The 19,683-nt window shown below is 34.6% G+C and overlaps 1 protein-coding gene across 3 annotated transcripts in view; it reads right to left on the reverse strand.

Annotated features, from left to right (window-relative positions):
- Window positions 1–19,683, reverse strand: part of CENPE (centromere protein E) — a 73,546-nt gene that overhangs the window by 27,337 nt on the left and 26,526 nt on the right. For all 3 annotated transcript variants that reach the window (XM_029236103.1, XM_029236105.1, XM_029236104.1), the window contains 20 exons: window positions 17,843–17,965; window positions 17,596–17,761; window positions 17,057–17,211; window positions 16,247–16,561; window positions 15,861–16,133; window positions 15,547–15,705; window positions 12,297–12,500; window positions 10,210–10,368; window positions 8,090–8,380; window positions 7,806–7,964; window positions 6,613–6,903; window positions 5,091–5,375; window positions 4,783–4,941; window positions 4,274–4,561; window positions 4,022–4,174; window positions 3,558–3,845; window positions 2,830–2,988; window positions 2,378–2,659; window positions 1,544–1,702; window positions 572–862 (listed from right to left, as the gene is read on the reverse strand). In XM_029236103.1, the coding sequence (XP_029091936.1) occupies window positions 572–862; window positions 1,544–1,702; window positions 2,378–2,659; window positions 2,830–2,988; window positions 3,558–3,845; window positions 4,022–4,174; window positions 4,274–4,561; window positions 4,783–4,941; window positions 5,091–5,375; window positions 6,613–6,903; window positions 7,806–7,964; window positions 8,090–8,380; window positions 10,210–10,368; window positions 12,297–12,500; window positions 15,547–15,705; window positions 15,861–16,133; window positions 16,247–16,561; window positions 17,057–17,211; window positions 17,596–17,761; window positions 17,843–17,965 (4,359 nt within the window). The remainder of the gene's footprint in view (window positions 1–571; window positions 863–1,543; window positions 1,703–2,377; window positions 2,660–2,829; window positions 2,989–3,557; window positions 3,846–4,021; window positions 4,175–4,273; window positions 4,562–4,782; window positions 4,942–5,090; window positions 5,376–6,612; window positions 6,904–7,805; window positions 7,965–8,089; window positions 8,381–10,209; window positions 10,369–12,296; window positions 12,501–15,546; window positions 15,706–15,860; window positions 16,134–16,246; window positions 16,562–17,056; window positions 17,212–17,595; window positions 17,762–17,842; window positions 17,966–19,683) is intronic.

Here is a 19,683-nt window from a genome sequence, read left to right on the forward strand (position 1 = left end):
ATTATCTTTTCTTAACAATGAACTAGTTAAACAAAATCTTAAAAAACACATGTTCATAGTTAAAAAACAACCTCCATGCCACCCCCAAATTAGAACAGTACAGAAGGACATAAAGTCCAAGTGTCTGTTCCTAGCCTCACCCATCGCAGTCCTGTCACACGCTGAACTCTGCCACTTATTTTTCAAATTTCATACCACTTGGACATCTTTCTAAATCAGTATCACATAAAGAGTGTCCCATTCTTATGCTTAGTTTTCTACTATACAGACGAACACCACTTAGCCAGTGCCTTACTGGTAGATACTTGGATTGTTTCTGATTTTGTTCATCACAAACAATGTTGTAGTGAATGCTGCTGTATTTCTGTCCAGATATGTGAATATATTGGTAGGATGAATTTCTACAAAAGTGCTGTAGCAAATGTATATGTTGATAATTTTTAAAATGCTATTGTCAAACTGCTTCCCTAAAAGGTTATAACATTCAAATTTTCACCAACAGTATCACTTATTTTCAAACTTCTTACAGTAAAAACATGTTTACTTGACAGGAAGAAAGAGCACAACTCACTCTAGCTATGGCTTCTTGCAGGTCTGCCTTGAGTAGGTCTCTCTCCAGTTTCAGAGTCTCTTCCACTCTCCTTAGGTTATCTCTTTCTTTCATTACAGATTTCATTTCTTCAAGGTTTTCATGAAGTTTCTGAGCCAAATTTAAGTTCTCCATTTCTATTTTATCCAGAATTAAACTTTGGGCCTTGAATTCTTTCTTCAGTCGCTCTAGGCCACACATTTTTTTCTGTGTCTCACTAACCTCTTCTTTTAACTTAAAAAGTTGATGTTCATTTGCTTTAAGTTCTTGGACCTTAAGATAATCGTAACGTTAGGATTAGATGGCTTCTTAGGGAAGGATAAAGAATAGTTTCTAAGCCGATTAAGACAGTTTTCCCATGTCACTCATTAATATTCTGTGTAATTCCATACAGGATTTACTTTTTTTTGTGGTATAATTTACATAACTACACACTAATCTTATGTGTATATGGCTCAACTACTCTTGACATATGTATACAGCTATGTAACTACAACTCAGATTAAAATACAACTCAGAATTAATACAGAACACTTACTTACCTTACCATAAGGTTCCTATGTGCCCCTTCCTAGAACAAACCACTATTCTGACCTTTTTCATCCCAGATCAGTTTGCCTGCTTTTAAACTTATAAATCACAATGTATTTATCCGTTCTCCTGTTGATAGGCATTTGGGTTGTTTTCAGCTTTTTGCAATTATGACTGAAGTTGCTGTGAACACTCTTGTATGTCTTTACGTGGAAGTGTGCACTTTCTTCTCTTAGGTACATAGCCAAGGAGTGGAAATGCTGGGCCACAGGCAGGTATATGGTTCAGTGCTAGTAAAAGCTACCAAGCTGTTTTCTAACGTGGCTAAAGCATATTACATCCCTCAGGGATTTTAGGCATTACTTTTTATTCTAGGAATAAATCAGGTATCCAAACATATAAGCGCCATGACCCCCTCAATACCTTTTCTTGTAATTTAGCATTTGAATTTTCTAAATCCATTTGCATATTTGATATTTCTTCTGTCTTCTCACAAACAATCCTTCTGAGTTTATCAATAATTTCCTGGTGATCTTTCAGATGCACGTGAGCAATTCTTAGTTCCTCTTGTTTTCCAAGGTCCTTTATTATTAGAAAAAATTAAAAACCAATGACACAGCTTAATGTTAACTAGTATTTTCTTTTTAATGAAAGTGATACATTTTCTTAGTAAAAATAATACATTTCTTATTTCTTACTCCACATCTTTGATGTTGTTAGAAAGTTATCGGCTTCCCCTTCCCCTGTCCTCACCTCCCCACAATGTACTCCTATTTTGCAGAGGTAAACATGCTATACACATACTATTCTACAACTTGCATTTTCCCCTAAGAGTTATTTTGAGCTTCCAAATTAGAACATTCAAATCTATTTCATTTTTTTAAGGGTTGCACGTATCCTGACATATTGCTTATATCTACCCAGTTTCCTTGTGATAGACATTTAGGTTATTTCCTATTTTTTATCACAAATTGCTATAATGAACAACCTTATGGTATATGTGTGTGTGTGTTATGAATATACACACACATACATATTTTTCTTTACCTTAAAAATTGAGTAAGTGTACATGTAAAGTCCATGAAGAAAATGCTGGTTACAGAATTTAAAATTTTCAAAAATAATACCAAATTACCTGCCTAAAAGGCTGTATCCTGTTACTTCTCACCAAAAGTACCACTCATTTCAAAGAAGGGTTCACTGATGTAAGGAAAACATCACATTAACTCGCTGGGAAGAGGAACGAGCATAACTTACTTTAGCTTTTGTTTCTCTGAGGATTTCACTGAGCTGGTCTTGCTCCATTTTGAGGGTTCGCTCCATCCTTCTTAGGTCATCTCTTTCCTTAGTAACAGATTTTATTTCTTCAAGGTTTTCTTGAAGTTTCTGAGTCAACCTTAACTTCTCTGTTTCTATGCTTTCCAGGGTTGAATTCTGGGCCTCTAATTGCTTCTTCAACTGCTCTGTTTGATATGTATTTTCCCTGAGATCATTTTTTACCTTAAGAAGTTGACGTTCCTTCTCCTGAAGTTCTTGGATCTTGAGATAATCGTACAATAAGTTAGGATATAGATAGATATAGAGAAAAAGCTAATAGTTTCTAAATTGAATACGTAAGTCTCTATGTGTATTAGGCTAACTGATATCCTGCTTCATAACACAAAAGACTTGATTCAAACTCTCAGTTACTTAGATATTAGTAGAAATACCTGTGCTTTTAAGGCAGTATTTGTGTTTTCTAAAGCCTTTTGAATATTTGATATTTCATCTGTCTTCTCTGAAACAATTCCTCTGAGTTTATCGATGGTTTCTTGGTGCTCTTTCAGATTCATTTGGGCAATTCTTAGTTCCTCTTGATTTTCCAAGTCCTTTATCATTAGAGAAAGAAAAATAGTACGTTCAGAATAATACAATTCAACCGTGTGTAGAAAGGTACAGGGTAAGAAGTAAAAATTCCCCCCTCCTTAGGCCTCCCAGTTCTCACCCTCTAAATGACTTTTAGATGTCAATATATTCTAGATACACTACTCTGTATAACGTAACCCTTCTCTCTATCAGGATACTTCCAAATCAGCTCTGTCTTATTCTTTACCTGTGGGTTGGTATTCCATGGTCTGAATGTGTTGTATTGATTCAACCAGTCTCTACTAATGGACAGTTAGAATTTTTCCTGTTTTGGGGTTTGCTTTATTGCTATTGCAACTTGTACAAATATCTTTGCACAGTTGTGCTAACGTGTGTGGGATAAACAGCAATAACTGGACTTTTTGGGTCAATGCATACACTTATTGAAAACTTTGGAAGATATTATCATATATCCATCCCCCCAGCCTTCCCCAAGATTGGACCAATTTTACAACCTCACCAACTCTATCAACCATGGCTCTTTTAGGACACGATGTCATATTTACTAGTTGGGGGAAAGATGGTAACTCACTCTAATTGTGGTTTCTCTTAGGTTTTCCTTGAGCTGGTCTATCTCTACTTTGAGAGTCTCCTCCACACTCCTAAGGTCATCTCTTTCTTTTGTAACAGATCTTACTTCTTCAAGATTTTCATGGAGTCTCTGAGTTAACCTTATGTTCTCCAATTCTGTATTTTCCAGGGTTGACTTTTGGGCCTCAAGTTGCTTCTTCAAGTTTCCCATTTCACATATTTTTTCCTGAGTCTCACTGACATCTTTCATCTTAAGAAGTTGATGTTCTTCTTCTTGAAGTTCTTGAATCTGAGAAAATCATAAAACAAGTTATGACATAGACAGAAAATTTTAGGAAAAAGAACTGTCTCTAAAATTAAGGTAATCATCTTTACATTTTAGTCTAACATATGTATTATTTTCTTCCATAAGGGATATGACGAACACAATAATCAGATGTCATTTTTCAACTTAACAAGACCTACCTTTGCCTGTAATTCAGTATCTGAAATTTCTAAGTCTCTCTGAATATTTGCTCCTTGATCTGTCTTCTCTGAACTATTCCTTGTATTAATGGTTTCTTGGTACTCCTTCAGAAGAATGTAAGTAGCTTTTAGTTCCTCTTTGATTTTCTGTCCCTTTATGATTGGAGGAAAATTAATCAAACTTAGTAGTGAACATCATCATTATCACTTTAACACTATTTTTATATCCAACATTATAAGAGGGAAACTTACTTCAGCTACAATTTCTTTAATGTTTTCTTTGAGTTGGTCTCTTTCCTTTTGAAGGACTTCCTGCACCCTTTCCAGATCATCTCTTTCCTTAATTATGGTTTTTATTTCTTCTTGACTTGCCTGAAGTTTCTCAGTCAACTTGAGCCTCTCGCTTTCTATTCTTTGTAGTGATGAATCTTTGGCTTTGAGATGTTCCTTTAACTGTTCCAGTTCACTCATTTTTTCCTGAGTTTCACTGCTTTCTTTTATGGTAATCAATTGTTTCTGTTTCTCATGAAGCTCTTGGGTCTTAAAAATAATAAGAAAATAATAGCCAAAAATATACTTATGTGCGCACACACATAAAAACGTGTGTTTATATATGTATATATATATGTGTATGTATATTTTTTAAGGAAAAAAATCCAGTATGCTTTCTAAAACAATTTAGGAGGTAAACAGTAGTCTTTGTAATCCAGTTAGCTACCTCCCTTAAGTTTTCTCCCACTGTTCCTTTACTCCCAATTTACCTTTTTCTGTAATTCATCATTTGTTGTTTCTAATTCCTGTTGAATGCTTGATATTTCAGTTTCCCTCTCTGAAAGATCCACTCTCAATTTACCAATAGTTTCCTCCCGTTCTTTTAGGTGACAATGAGCAACTTCAAGTTCCTCTTTGGTTTCTAGGTGCTTCATTATTAAAGGAAATTGCAAGAAATTTATGAAAACGTTATAACCATTACACTGTAACTAATTCCTTTCCCCAAAGGTTTAGTTTTTACCAAGATATTTGCTTACAGAATACTAAGCACACACACACGAAAAAGGATGAAACCTACTTTAGCTGCCATTTCTCTTATGTTTTCTTGGAGTTGGTTCCTTTCAGATTGAAGAACTTCTTGTAGCCTCTGTAGGTCATCTCTCTCCTTAGCTATAGATTTCACTTCATCATGACTTTCTTGAAGTCTCTCAGACCACTCAAGCTTTTCCATTTCTAGTCTTAGTACTGCTGAGTCTTTGACTTTGAATTGCTCCTTCAATTGCTCCATCTCACTCATTATTTTCTTAGTCTCATTGTCTTTTTCTTTCATATGGAAGGACTGTTCCTCTTGAGATGCTTGAATCTTAAGAGGATCATAAAACAATACAGTTGGTGCCCAGAGATACTTTATTTTATTTTAGGGGAAAAGAAACAAGGATACTTTCTAAAACAATTAAGTCAGGGATTCAACAGCTCATTTACAGAACAATATTTCCACTCACCCACTCTTCCATTATTCAGATATTTAACACATTTATTGAGTTCTCATTGTGCTGTCAGTATCCTATTAGAGATTGGAGATGAAACGGGAAATGACACTTTACATGATCTGCCTTTTTGAGACTTACGCACTTTAGAAGGAAAGATACATATTATACCAGATCTTACCAAACAGAGGTGCTGGGTTCTTTCAGGCTACCAGTGGCAAACCTAACCTATTGTGAGTGCTTAGGAAGGGCTTCCTAGGGGATGGAAGCTTCAGTGGAGATCTAAAAGATGAGAGCACTTGTTAGGCAAAGAGGACTATGGAAATACTACAGGAAGGGAGACCAGAACATCTGAAAGTCATGAGATGCAGAAGAGCAACAGACTAGAGTTGCTGGAGCACAATAAGCAGGAGGAAGAGTGAGATGAAACAGGGCTAGAAACCCGCAAGGTCTGGGATCTAGGGTCTCAAAGGTCACGTGAAGAAGCATGCTGGTGTGTATTTCAAGAGCAATGAGAAGTTATTAAAAGGTTTTAAGAAGAAAAGATCACTTGGGCCAGAAAGGGGAATGAATTAGAGAAGTATGATATGAATGGGGAGACCAGGTAGGACGCTATTGCACAAAGCCAGAGAGAGGTAATTGTGACTTGGATTAGGGCATCAGCAATATGGAGAGAAGAGTGGGAGGATTTCACACACAGGTACACACCTTAAAATCAACAAGGTTTGGTTCTTGTATTACAGAGTGAGTGGGGAGGGAGGGATAGCAGTAGGAATGACTCCCAGATTTCTGACTGGATCAGTGAGGAAGATGGTAATGCGTTATGGGATGCTGCGGAAATAGGTTTAAACAAGGGAAGAAAACAGTGTTTTTGACTTTTTCCTTTCCTGTAATTTAACACTACTTTTTCTAAATCATTTTGAATATTTAAGAAAACAACTCATTTTCCATAGTTTCTTAGTATTTATGAGCAATTTTTAGTTGTTCTGTTTCCAATCACTTCATAATTAAGTGACATTTAAAGAAAGTTGGTAGGAACGTTACAAATGTCATTTTTAGCAAAGAGTTATTTATTAAACACTTATTAAAATGGGAGGAAAGGATGAAACTTACTTTAGTCAAAGTTTCTCTAATTTCTTCTTTCAGTTGGTCACATTCAACCTGAAGTGCTTCTTTTGTCATTTTAAGATCATCTCTTTCCTTAGTGAGAGATTTTATTTCTTCGTGACTTTCTTGAAGTTTTTCAGTCAACCTGAGACTTTCCATTTCTACACTTGCCAGTGTTTTTGAATCCTTGGTTTTGGATTGTTCTTTCAATAGCTCTGGTTCACCCATTGTTTCCTGAATATCACTGACTTCTTTCACATTAACAAGTAGCTCCTGTTCCTCATGAAGCACTGGGACCTTATGATATTCATAAAATACCAAGGTTACTATCTAGAGAGTGTTATAATAATTTTTTAAAGGGAAAAGGTGAGGTTACTTTCCATAGCAATGAAAGTGATTTTGAACCTTCATGGCCTACCATGGACCACAAACTCCTATTTATTCATTTTCTCTTGATTCCTACTCAAGCTATTATTCATGACTTTTCTGCTAGTAATAGTCTGTCATAATTGTTTTTTTTCTCCAGCTTACATCCACAGTACACTTTACCAACAAATTATCAATCTGGTCAGTTGCATGCTTCATTTCTATACCAGTTCCCAAATGCAACAGGAGAAAAATCAGAATTGAGCAGATTCTATCTCAATAAATGAATGGCCCCCATTCTCAGATGAATTCTAATGCTACTTCACAAATTTGTTATGTGTACAGATTGATTCCCCCTTTCCATGATCACTAGTGGTACCATGTAGCTTTGCATAGCATATTTCTGCATTTATCATACTGGAATTGAGAGATTTTTTTATATGCCTATATTGGGGAAAAAGAACAATGTCTTATTCATATCCACAGTCTCAATGCTTGGCACATAGTGGGCTTTTAACATAGGTTGGTCCAGTTACCCCAATGTTTGATTTTCTCCATAGCATTTGCTATTATCTAAAATTATCCTGTTCGTTTGATTGCTTATTTATTGAGAACTCTTTCCACTACAAAGTAAGTTCTATGATCACAGAGATTTTTGTCCACCTTGTTCCCATTTTATCTCTATAATCCAGGACTGTACCTGCTACATTAGACACTCAACAACTACTACCCAATAAATGAATGAACCATAACTCAGTCACTACCTACTGCTTATTTTTCTTTCAGAGAAAGAAAGGAAGAGGGGACAAGGAGCAAAGGAAGAAAAGACAAACCTTTTCTTGCAATTCAGTATTGGATTTTTCTAAGTTCTTCTGAATATTTATTATTTGAGCTGTCTTCTCACAAATGTTCCTTCTTAGTTCTTCAACAGTTTCTTGGTGCTCTTTTAGAAGCATGTGGGCCACTTTTAGTTCTTCTTTTGTTTCTAGACCCTTTATTAGCAAGTTAAATTTAAAGAATAATTGTAATAACATCAGCCCAACATTGCCTCCCCCTTTCCAACTGACTCAGTTTTTAAAGAAACATTTAATAGATGAAAGAAAAGGGTATGACTTACTGTAGCTTCAATTTCTCTTATGTGTCCTTTAAGCTTATTTCTTTCTATTTCAAATGACTCCTGTAATTCCTTTAGATCATTTCTTTCTTTGGTTATGAATTTTATTTCCTCAGAATTTTCATGAAGTTTCTGAACCAACTCTAGCCTCTCTATTTTTATATGTTCCAATGTTAATTCTTGGTTCTTTAGTTCATTCTTTAAATTTTCCATCTCATTCATCTTTTTCTGAATCTCAGTCATCTCTTCTTGTACACTAAGAAGTTGTTGCTGTTTTTCTTGGAGTTGTTGGCTCTTAAGAAATATAGTTTTTATAATTACCATTTTGTCTATATCCTCCTAAAATTCTTATGTAAAATGTACTTTGCCAAACTGAAATAATCATTATCATAGCTCTGCCTACTATTCCAGTATAAACAGACAAGTAACACTAAAAGTGAAGTAACCTTTTAGATAGTGCTTACAGCGGGTCAAATAGGGTCCCACCCCAAATTCAAGTCTGCCCATACTCTGAGAATGTGATCTTCTTTGAAAATAGGGTTTTTGCAGATGTAATTACTTAAGGACTGAGAAGAAATATTCCTGGGTTAAGGTGGGCCCTAAATCCAATGAGAGGGTCCTTATAAGAGACAGAAAATGATACACAGAGACACAGAGAAGGTCATAGGTAGATGGAGGCAGAGATTGGAGAGATGCAGCTACAAGCCAAGGGTACCACGGACAGCTGGGAGTCAAGGACAGGAAGAGGCAAGAAAGGATTCTTCCTTAGAGCCTTCAGAGGGAGCTTGGTTGCCAGCATCTTGATTTTGAACTTCTAAGAGCCAGAATTGTGAAAAAATAAATTTCTGTTGTTTAAAGCCATCAAGTTTATGGTAATTTGATACAGAAGCCCTAGGACACTAACAGAGTGTCACTAGGTTAATCAAAGAAGTAAAGTGAAAATGAGAAAAATTTAAAAAGAGACTAAATATGCAGATATAACTGCCAAGTAACTATAATTCCACTTCTCCTAAAAACTTGAATAATTTACTTTCATTCCCAATAAGGTCCATATGGGGTGGCCCAAACAAACAATGAGGCATTAACTTTTACATAAATTTACTGATTTCACTTATTTAGGAGGAATATGAAATAGATGTAAGGCTTTAATATATTCAGTTAAGTTATAGTAAAAAGGATAAGAATTAAGAGAGCCCACATTAGGAAAAAAAATACGGAAGCACAATGGAAATCACAGTATATTATCTATAATGCATGTGGCACTACTACTAGAATATACAGAAAGATCTTGGTGGGTGCATTTTAGAATTACTTGGGGAGTACAATTGTTACAAGGGTCTTAGCTCTTCTATAAATTTTACAATAGCACCTTATTGTAAATATCTAAGAGATGGTAATACAGTCATCCCCTGGTATCCATGAATCCCTGTGGATACCAGAATTGGTGGATGTTCAAGTCCCTTATATAAAATGACATAGTATTTGCATATAACCTAAGCACACCCTCCAGTATACTTTAACTCATCTCTAGATTACTTATAATACTGAATACAATATAAATGCTACGTAAATAGTTGTAAATACTATGTAAATAGTTGCCTGTGTGTGGCAAAATTCAAGTTATACATTTTGGAATTTTCTGGAATTTTTTTCCCCTGAATATTTTTGATCAGTGGTTGGTTGAGTCCATGGATGCAGAATGTGCAGATATGGAGGGCCAACTGTAGAGATAAATTTTACATTTTAGAGAATAACTAATATATCTCTATAAGGGCATAATCTTTGTTTTGTTGACTAATGTATCTCAAGAGCCCAGAACAGTGCCTGGCCCATGGTGGTACTGTATGAATGTATAGTACTTGATGAATGAATATATCAAATGATTCGTTTAGATGAATGAAGGCCCCCTCTCTCATTTAAAGACTAAAAAAATATAATCCTCACAAAGGATGTTAGTTAACATCTCAGCAGTTGAAATTGTCCAAAATATTAGCACTAAGATCTGTTCATTGGCAAGGTATGTATTATTTCTGGAATTTAGGTCTGCTGGAATCAAATTTATTACAAAAAAAAAAAAAAAGTTTAGTCAGAAAAATGACCAGGAATATAACTCAAAAAATCACCTTTTCCTTCAGCTTTTCTTCAACTTCTGCCAGTTTTTCACAGGTCCTAGAAAGCTCTTCTTCTTTCTTTATGGTATGGCTCTTTTCTTGTGCAACTATCTCTTGTTGCTTTTTAAGTTCATTTCCAAGAATTCTTAATTCTTCCTGGTTTTCAATGGTCTAGAATTAAAAAAAAAAGCTGAGATTAAAATACTAGCTTACATTCATGAAATCAGGTAAAAATCAGCATTTGCCTTAGCCTGAAAATGAAGAAGAAATCATGGCAAACTACGTTGGAAAAGACTAATTAAAAAAAGAGTCTTAACTTAATCATATAAAGGTCAAGAATCTGCTTTTTTAATACTGTTTCTTTATTGCTCATCTTACATTCTTATCATGAGAATTAGAACTGGATTTTGTATTCTGTCATGAGAGGTTTGCTCATTTTCTACCCCTAAGCCAAAAGAGACTTTCTAAGCTTTTGTTGACAACAGATGATATATGAGACATATATATATATGGTTATGGGCTTTTCATATGCTGGAATGACTTTGTTTTTTTTTTTTGCGGTACGCTCACTGTTGTGGCCTCTCCCGTTGCGGAGCATAGGCTCCGGACGCGCAGGCTCAGCAGCCATGGCTCACGGGCCCAGCCGCTCTGCGGCATGTGGGATCTTCCCAGACCGGGGCGTGAACCCGTGTCCCCTGCATTGGCAGGCAGACTCTCAACCACTGCACCACTAGGGAAGCCCATGACTTTGGTTTTATACATTGCTTAATAGCAAGCTCAAAATGGCAGCATCCTTTGCTAGCATAAAGTGGGTTAATCCTAGTTATTAACCTTAAACAGTGACTTTCTCAAGTATCAATATCACAAAAACACCACAAGCCAGAGACTGAGAAACAAATATGACTTTTGTCTGTATTCTTATTTACATTCAGCAATTTTAACCAAACAGACAATCCCAAGGAACATGGAAAACTGCACAAAAGGTCAGGTTCTACTGTGATCCATAGCAAACTTCTCAAAATATTAATTTCAATCTAGACACATTATATTGTCCCTAAATTTAGAAACAAAAAATAAAGTAGGTTTGAAAATATTGGCAAACATTAACAACAAATAATTAAAAGTGAAATAAAAAAATTAGAACAGCGTAAATAGAAGAGAAACATTTAGGAACAACTTTAACAAAATATGGAAAAGACCTGTGCACTGAAATCTATAACACATCACTGAGACAACAGATAATTTATAGAAAGATACACAATGGCCAATAAGCCATTTCATGCTAATAAGCATGAACAGATGCTCAATATCTTTAGTCATTAGGGAAAGGCAAGTGAAAACAATAAGGTACACACCCAATAGAATGGCCAAAATTAAAAACACTGATACTATGAAGTGTTGGTGAGGATGTGGAGCCCTCAGTATTCTCTTAATTTGCTGATGGGAATGTAAAATGGTACCAACTACTTTGGAAATCAGTCTAGGAAATTTTCATCAAGTTAAATATACATCTACCTATGAGCCAGCTATTCCATTTAGATAGTTACCCTAGAGAAATAAAAAAAAAAATATGTTCATAGAAAGATCTGTATATGAATGTTTATAGCATCTTTATTCAAAATAGCCAAATAGTGGAGATAACTTAAATTTCTACCAATAGGATAAAGTCTGAAAACATTGTGGCCTGTTCATATGATGGAACACTACCCAGCGATGAGCAGGAGAGAAGAAAGAAGACACAAAAGAGTGTATGCTGTGTGATTCTATTTGTATGACGTTCTAGAAGGGAAAGGCAAGTGAAAACAATGTGATTAAGTGATTAAGGTAAAAAAAAAAAAGGACAGTGACTATATGGGGCAGAGGGTAAGATTAGGATCAAATAGATCAGAACTCAAGGGAACTTTTTGGGGTGATGGAAATATTCCATATCTTGACTGAGGTGGAAGGTACACAAGTAGAGACATTTGTCAAAAGTCATCAGACTGTGCTCTTGCATCAGATACATTTATTGCATGTAAATTATACCTCAGTAAAGTTGGAAAAATCTAAAATGTACAAAGACAAAACTGTATTGCTAAGTATACAGTGCTAAATCCTACCATTTCAATGCTTTCCCTTAGGTCAGTCTTCAGTTGTTCCTTTTCTGCTGTAATACTCTCTAACATTTGTTGCAGTTCATTTTTCTCCTGTATTAAAGAAGATATCTTTCTCTGTTGCTCAATTAGCTCATTATCCTCAACATGTGCAATCAGTGCTTGGGTTTTTTTGGCTTCCAAATTTTGTTTTTTATCTACGCCAACCATCTAAATATAAATACATTAAAGAATTTCTTAGTTAATAATAATTTTAATAATAATAAAAATAGCCAACATATATTACTTATTATGTACTAGGCACTATTTTGATATATTGACACGTTTAATCATCACTATAACCATATGAGGTAGGTACTAGTATTATCTCCATTTGACAGATGAGGAAACAATACCAGGGAGGATAGGTCACTTGCCCCAGGTCACCCAGGGAAGAATAACCAGGTTTTGAATCCAATAGTCTGGCTCCAGAGTGTGTGCTCTTGTGCCTGTTCACTGATAAGAACTACCTGGACAGCTATAGATAATTAACAATTATCTTCACGTATGATGGGTTAACCTGACTTTATGAAAAAGTAAGCCGCCTTGAACTCTATCACTTTATTTTTTTCCTTAAAAGCTGGAAATCATTCCCTAGCCCCTATTCCCAATTAATCTTTATTTTCAGAGGTAGTCATACTCACCAAAGCTGGAGCTTTATTACATGTAGAGGGCAAAATAATTTTGGTAGAAATATATCTCACATTATAATAGCATAATTCATCTTTTCTTAATATATAATTTTCATTTACTGCTTAAGAAAAGCATGTTATATAAATTCATTTATCCATACATAAGTCTTAACCAAAGGTAACTTAAAATGTGAACTCCTTGGTAAAAGGAGATAAAGACTGACATTACAATGGTTGGCATGAAATTAGAGTGTCACTATATAACCTTATAGTAGCCCAATAAATACATTCAGTTCCATACTGGCCACATATGTTTTAAAAAGTTTTTATAGTAATCTATAAGTAACATTAGAAAAAAATTTGAAAAATAAAGAGAAAAAAATGTCATCCAGTGTCACCAACACAACCACTATTAGAGTTCTAAAATATTTCATTCCAGTTTTTTCCATTAACTTTTTTTAAAACATAGCCATCATAATTAGTTTACATATATAGGATTCAATTTAGCTTTTCTTTTTCACTTAGATCATATGCAGTTTCCCATACTGTTACGTAATCTTCAAATTAGTATATTTACTAGTTGCTCTATTCTCTAAAGTGGATATGGACAAACCATATTTGTTTAGTTAACCTCTTAGTGTTGGCAATATTCATGAGCTTCTGACAATGGTGCACACAGAGCTAACTACTGGGTTGGCCAAAAAGTTTGTTTGGTCAATGAATACATTGTTCAATACATTTCTTGGTGAAAATGAAAAATGTGTCTTTTATTTTTACCTAAAATCAAACGAACTTTTTGGCCAACCCAATACACGAGGTGGGGAACATATAGGCTTTGGGAGCAGTTTGTCAGATATTATAATTCAGAAGCCTGCATCTTTACTCCTAAACAAAGGAATATACACAAAGACAAAGCAGATGGAGAGGAAGTATTCTATAATGATGCCCAAGGTACATTTCAAAACTGAACTCAGCCTAGGAAGTATTTCAGCTACCATGGTTATGAGTAAAATCTAATTTCTGTTGAGACACACTAGAGAAATTGCATTTCCAAAGAGACACATCAAGCAGGACTGAAAACGGGCACTCCAAGGGATTCCTGATAGACCTACTTAATGGAGTTCTGTGGTACCCAGATGAACAGAGGGCCCCTGGAAATTCCCAGACCCACTCTTTTATCTACATGGGTGATTCCAGCATGAGCAAGGTTATCACAAGAACAAGGTGGTCTCAGACTTCCAGCCCAGGTTTCAAGATCTCTAATGAACAGAATGGCCCCAGAGAATCCCATCAGACTCTTTTATCACCATGGACACTTCTAGCATGAACATAATACTACAGGAGCCAGTTGGTCCCAGTGAGTATAACTCTTCCTTTCCCTCACTTCTCCTCTACTGCTTCCTTCTCATGGGGCCCTATGATTGCATTTTTCATTTGTTTAAAAGCAGCTATACATTGTTGTATCTTATTCTAAAAAAAAAACTGTTCAAAAAACCTTCCCCCTGTGAAAGTAGAAGTTATAAATTTCAAGTCAAGGTCAAGAACCTTTGGCCCATGGTTGATCCAAATTATAGATAAGCTGAGAACACAAGGTAATAGTGGAAGTGAAAATGCTTTTCTAGGAGAGAAGGACTCAAGAATAGGGAGAGAGAAGAGAAAGCTCATTTTCCAAGGCAGGAATATTGTGTGCCTGGGTAAAGGGGGAAAAAAGAAGCTAATTAGACTATATCAAAATTTAAAGCTTCTGTGCAAAAAAGGACAAAATCAGCAGAGTGAAAAGGCAACCTATGAAATGGGAGGAAATACTGGCAAATCGTATAATTGATAAAGGGTTAACAACCAGAAAAATACAAAGAACTCTTACAACTCAACAACAATAAACCAATTTAAAAATGGGAAAAACTTGAACAGACATTTCTGCAAAGAAGATAAACATATAGCTTACAAGCAGTCTGTGATATTTTGTTATGGCAGCCTTAGCAGACTAATATACCTCCCTTTAAAAAGTCACCATTAGCATCCTAGTTTTTCTTATATATAATTGAATAACTAGTTAAGTAGTTTTTCTCCTAAGGTCTCAGGACAAAATGAACCATTTTACCTAGAATGAATTATTAAGGCAATATTTAAGCACCTAATAGTAAAATTATGGTCCAAACCCTAAAAATAGACACAAATACGATACATACATTGATTCTATAGCAAACTCTAAACAAATATAGTATACAAAATCCAACATAAAACAAATATTTTAGCTATAATTAATAATAAGCACTGAATCTTTCTTACATTCTTAGGATTCAGAGGGGCTTTTAAAGATGTGTAAATTACAATAGGCCTTAGAAAAGTATCAGCTCAAAGTCCGAACTAGTATTTTTTTGTCTTTTCCTTTTCAAATTGATTGTAAGCAGTTATATTTGAAGTTATTTCAAAGACATGAGACTTACGCGTGTAAATTATTCTGAGCTATTACCACTGTGAATAATAAATAAGATTGAGATTACTGTTCTGCACTTAAGTGTCTGAGGTTAAGGAGAAAGTTCATATACAAGCATACAAAAACTTTGAACAGAAACACCCCTTACCTTCTCCTGAAATTCATCCTCAGTTTCTCCTAAGTTGTCCTCTATATGCAAATTCTTGGAAGTTTCCTCAGAAATTTTCATTTTTAGTGTGTTAATCGTTTCTTGGTGTTGTTTCAAAGACTCAAGAGCATTTCGTAGTTGTTCCTGGGTGTCTATATTCTTTGTCAGATAAATAGAAAATAATTTCCATTAGAATGTGAAACAATGAAAATAATTTTATAGCTATTGCTTGATCATAAATAATAAATGATGGCTCCTGTAATGTTTTTAAAGAGGCTCTGAGATTTCAAAGTTTAATCAGTTCAAAACCTTACCATGTTTATAGTATCCTGAATGTCATTTTTGAGTTGGTCCCTCTCAATTTGCAGGCTCTCTTGGAGTTGTTTTTGATCATCCTTTTCTTGGGTTAAGGTTTTTACTTCTACTAAGGTTTGTTGAAGTTTCTCAGTAAGCAGTGTTTTCTCATTTTCTACAGTGTGAAGCCTAGAATCTCTACTTTCTAATTGTTCCTTCAGCTCTTCCACTTCTTTTAACCTTTTTTGATTCTCAGTTGTTTTCTGCTGAAGTTCTTGGGTTTTGTGAGAGAGCTTTAAGATAAGAAAAAGTAAATGTGAAAAGCAGAGCATTCTGCGACGTACACGTGGAAGCCAAACCCCATTAAGACTAAAGATCATTTCCCTAGAGGGTGTCTTGTACCAACCTCTGTCTTCAAAGCATCCAAATTTAAACCAAGTTCTTGAGCTTCTTTAGAGAGATTTCCTATTTCCTGTTTCAATTTTGCATTCTCTTCAAGGACCATCTTATACTTTTGCTCGAATTCAATATGATGACTTTTAACATCTTGGAATTCTTGATCAGTGCTTTCATAATTCAACTGGGAAGTTGCTAGGTCATTTTTAGTTTTCCCAATTTCTTCAAGTAAATCTTGAATTCTACTTTCCTTATGAGCTACTTCAGAAAACAATTTATCTTTTTCCGATGTTATTACACAGAGCTCTTCAGATTTATCATGTATCTATGGAAAAGAAAGCAGACTTAGCTATGTTAGCAATATATGATCTACTTAAGCAATTTTCAGGAAAAAACTTTCTCTGCCTCACCTCAATTTCAAGACATTGAAATTAAGCAAAGGTTTGACTGAGGAAAGGCAATATTTTTATTGTGACATCTCTTTAACAATATATTATCCTGTTTAACTTTACCTTCAAAGTTTTGATTTCTAATCTCTGGTTCTAGTAAGGATTGCATGGAGAAGGACAGTAGAAACACAATCAGCATGTGCCTTTAATTCCTCACCTATCATTTAAAAGTGTTTTCTAACTTTCTGGTGTAGCAGGCATTTCATGGTTTTGCTTAGAATTTGACTTATATTTCTATTGCTAACAAATTGAGTCAGGCATTTACAGTCTCTTGGCTGGTACTTTAAAATAAAATATGGCAAAATATTTAAGGCACTATTGCAAAGGTTTTTATTTTAAGGTAAGAGTTGTTTGCTTAAAAAAGTGTTTACCTCCTTCCTTAGCATTTCTACTTCTGAAGGTAAAGATTTCAATTCTGAGAGCAAATTAACTTCTTTGTGCAAAGCTTCATTTTCTTCGACTTCCTTATTCAGTGCTTTCTGGAGATGGGTAATTTTCCTTTCTAATTCCATATTAGACAGTAAATCTAGGAAATTTTTAGTAAGTTAAATAAAATAGCTTGCAGTTGTTGGGTAAATCTAAATTACATACATAGTTAGATTATTTAACCAGATTATATAAAATTTATTAAAGAAAGAGCCAATGTTGGTAAACAACTCATCCAATTGTTAATCACCTTGTCCAAGATTGGGTTCAATTTATTTGAAAAATTTTAAACCCTTATGGTTTGAGGTCCAAGGAAACATTTATAAATACAGATACCAAATGACATTAAAACTTCACATTAAGCTATTAAAAACACCAGAGAATAATGGATTTTTAATTACTGCAATATAGTTGCAAACTCTTTTAGGTACATTTCTGTATAAAGTCAGATTTGCAAAGAGATAAGTCTGAAATGATGAAATACCTTTTGGAACTTTGCCATCTATAAGGGAGGTGAGTTTTGTTATTTCATTAAAAGAAGATTGTAATTCTTTCTCCAGATCAACTTGCATTTTCTTTTTCGCCTCCAACTGGCTTTGATATAACTCAATATCATTTTCCATTTGCTTGCATGTACTTGCAAGTTCTTTCTATTGAGAGAAACACTGCAGATTCACAGAAATGTACTGATCATTGCAACTGTTTTTACAAATATTACAAAAATAACTTACCATTTTTTCTTTCACCTTTAGATTTTCACTTCTGAGAAAGGCTGATTCTCTCTTGGCATCAAGAGCTACAGTTTCAGCATCAAGCAGAGTCTGTTTCATTTGTTTTAAGTCTTCAGCGTTTTCCTATACACATGACAAAAAGGATTTTGTGAAATCTAACTTTGTTAGAGTTGGAAAAGACTTAACATGTACATGTATGTTATTCCTAACAAATCAAAAATGGTTAAAATATGTGAATTGCCAAATGTATTTTTGGAATAGATTAAAAAATTAACATTTCAAATAGTAAAAATATTTTAGGGAATTCCCTGCATTCTAGTGGTTAGGACTCGGTGCTTTCACTGCTGGGTGCTGCGTTCGATCCCTGATCGGGGAACTAAGATCCTGCAAGTGGCACAGAGTGACCAAAAAAAAAAATATTTAAAAAATTCTGGCTATATTTTTCAAAAGGATAAAAGCATTGTATAGAAGTACTATAATTCTGTTATTGTTTAAAAAGGTTAACACAATTGTTGCTCAGCTAGCCTCTTAAAGTTTGATATGTATTTTTATTTTAAGTTACTCTCTGCAAAACATGACAGATGAATAGCTAATAGTTAAAATTAAGGATATTAAATCACAAATTGAAAAGAAAAAGATAAATAATCCAATAGAAAAATAGAGAAAAGATATGAACAGGCAACTCACAGAGGAGAAAATGCAAATGACTGATAAATACATGAAAAAAATCCACAGTCGGGCTTCCCTGGTGGCGCAGTGGTTGAGAGTCCGCCTGCCGATGCAGGGGACGCGGGTTTGTGCCCCGGTCCGGGAGGATCCCACATGCCACAGAGTGGCTGGGCCCGTGAGCCACGGCTGCTGGGCCTGCGTGTCCGGAGCCTGTGCTCCGCAACGGGAGAGGCCACAACAGAGAAAGGCCCGTGTAACGGAAAAAAAAAAAAAAAAAATCCACAGTCTCATTTTTAGAAAGAAGTGGCATTTCAACATGACTTGCACTTACATGAATTCAACCATATGTACTTGGCAAAATATTAATGCAAACATGCCTGCATGAATGAATAAATAAATTGGATGAATAAAGAGAAAGAAATAAACAACAATTTAAAAAAATGGGCAATTCTATTTGCCATTCTATCAACAGATACTCCAGGATGATATGAAAGTGCCTTTCTTCCCAGGGCCTCAGAACAATGAGAACACTTTTAAAAAGAATCACTTGTCATTAACAGAAGGTAGCAAAAGAGTACTAATAGAAGGTAAGAAAAAGTACTCTGAAAAATTCAAATGAAAACAAAAGAAGAACAATAGAAACTAATATTCTAAACTTTCCAGCTAGTAACTGTTGCCTTTTTAAAAAAGTTAAAAACTAGAATCCAACTGATAGTTTCTGAAGTAATCAGGTGGATTGAAAGCAAATAGGAAAAGAAAGTTAATTTCACCATGAGATTCAGTACTGTTTAATGCCATGATCTTATACCAACTAAAATCACCTACAGCTATAGCTCTGAAAAATATCAAAGTGTTAAAACAGTTACATAATTATAATGAGAATGCACTAATATCTATTAATGAAATTAATGAAATTTATGAAATCATGCTCAATTACATGTTTTACAGTTCTAGTTACTAATCAATGTTAAGTGCTTACCTGAAGATATTGGCTATACACTTCTGCACTTGTATAAAACAATTGCAAAACATTAAAATTTTTTGAATTACTGATTTTTAATGGAAGCTCATCTCTAACTTACTTACATTCAATCAAAGGATAATATCCTTAACTCTCTATGATTCTTTATCCATAAAATGGCAATGATACTAATAGTGCCTCTCTCATAGGG

This window comes from Monodon monoceros, unplaced genomic scaffold (assembly GCF_005190385.1).
Source record: "Monodon monoceros isolate NGI ecotype Baffin Bay Population unplaced genomic scaffold, NGI_Narwhal_1 Super_Scaffold_20, whole genome shotgun sequence".
Classification (NCBI taxonomy): Eukaryota; Metazoa; Chordata; class Mammalia; order Artiodactyla; family Monodontidae; genus Monodon; species Monodon monoceros.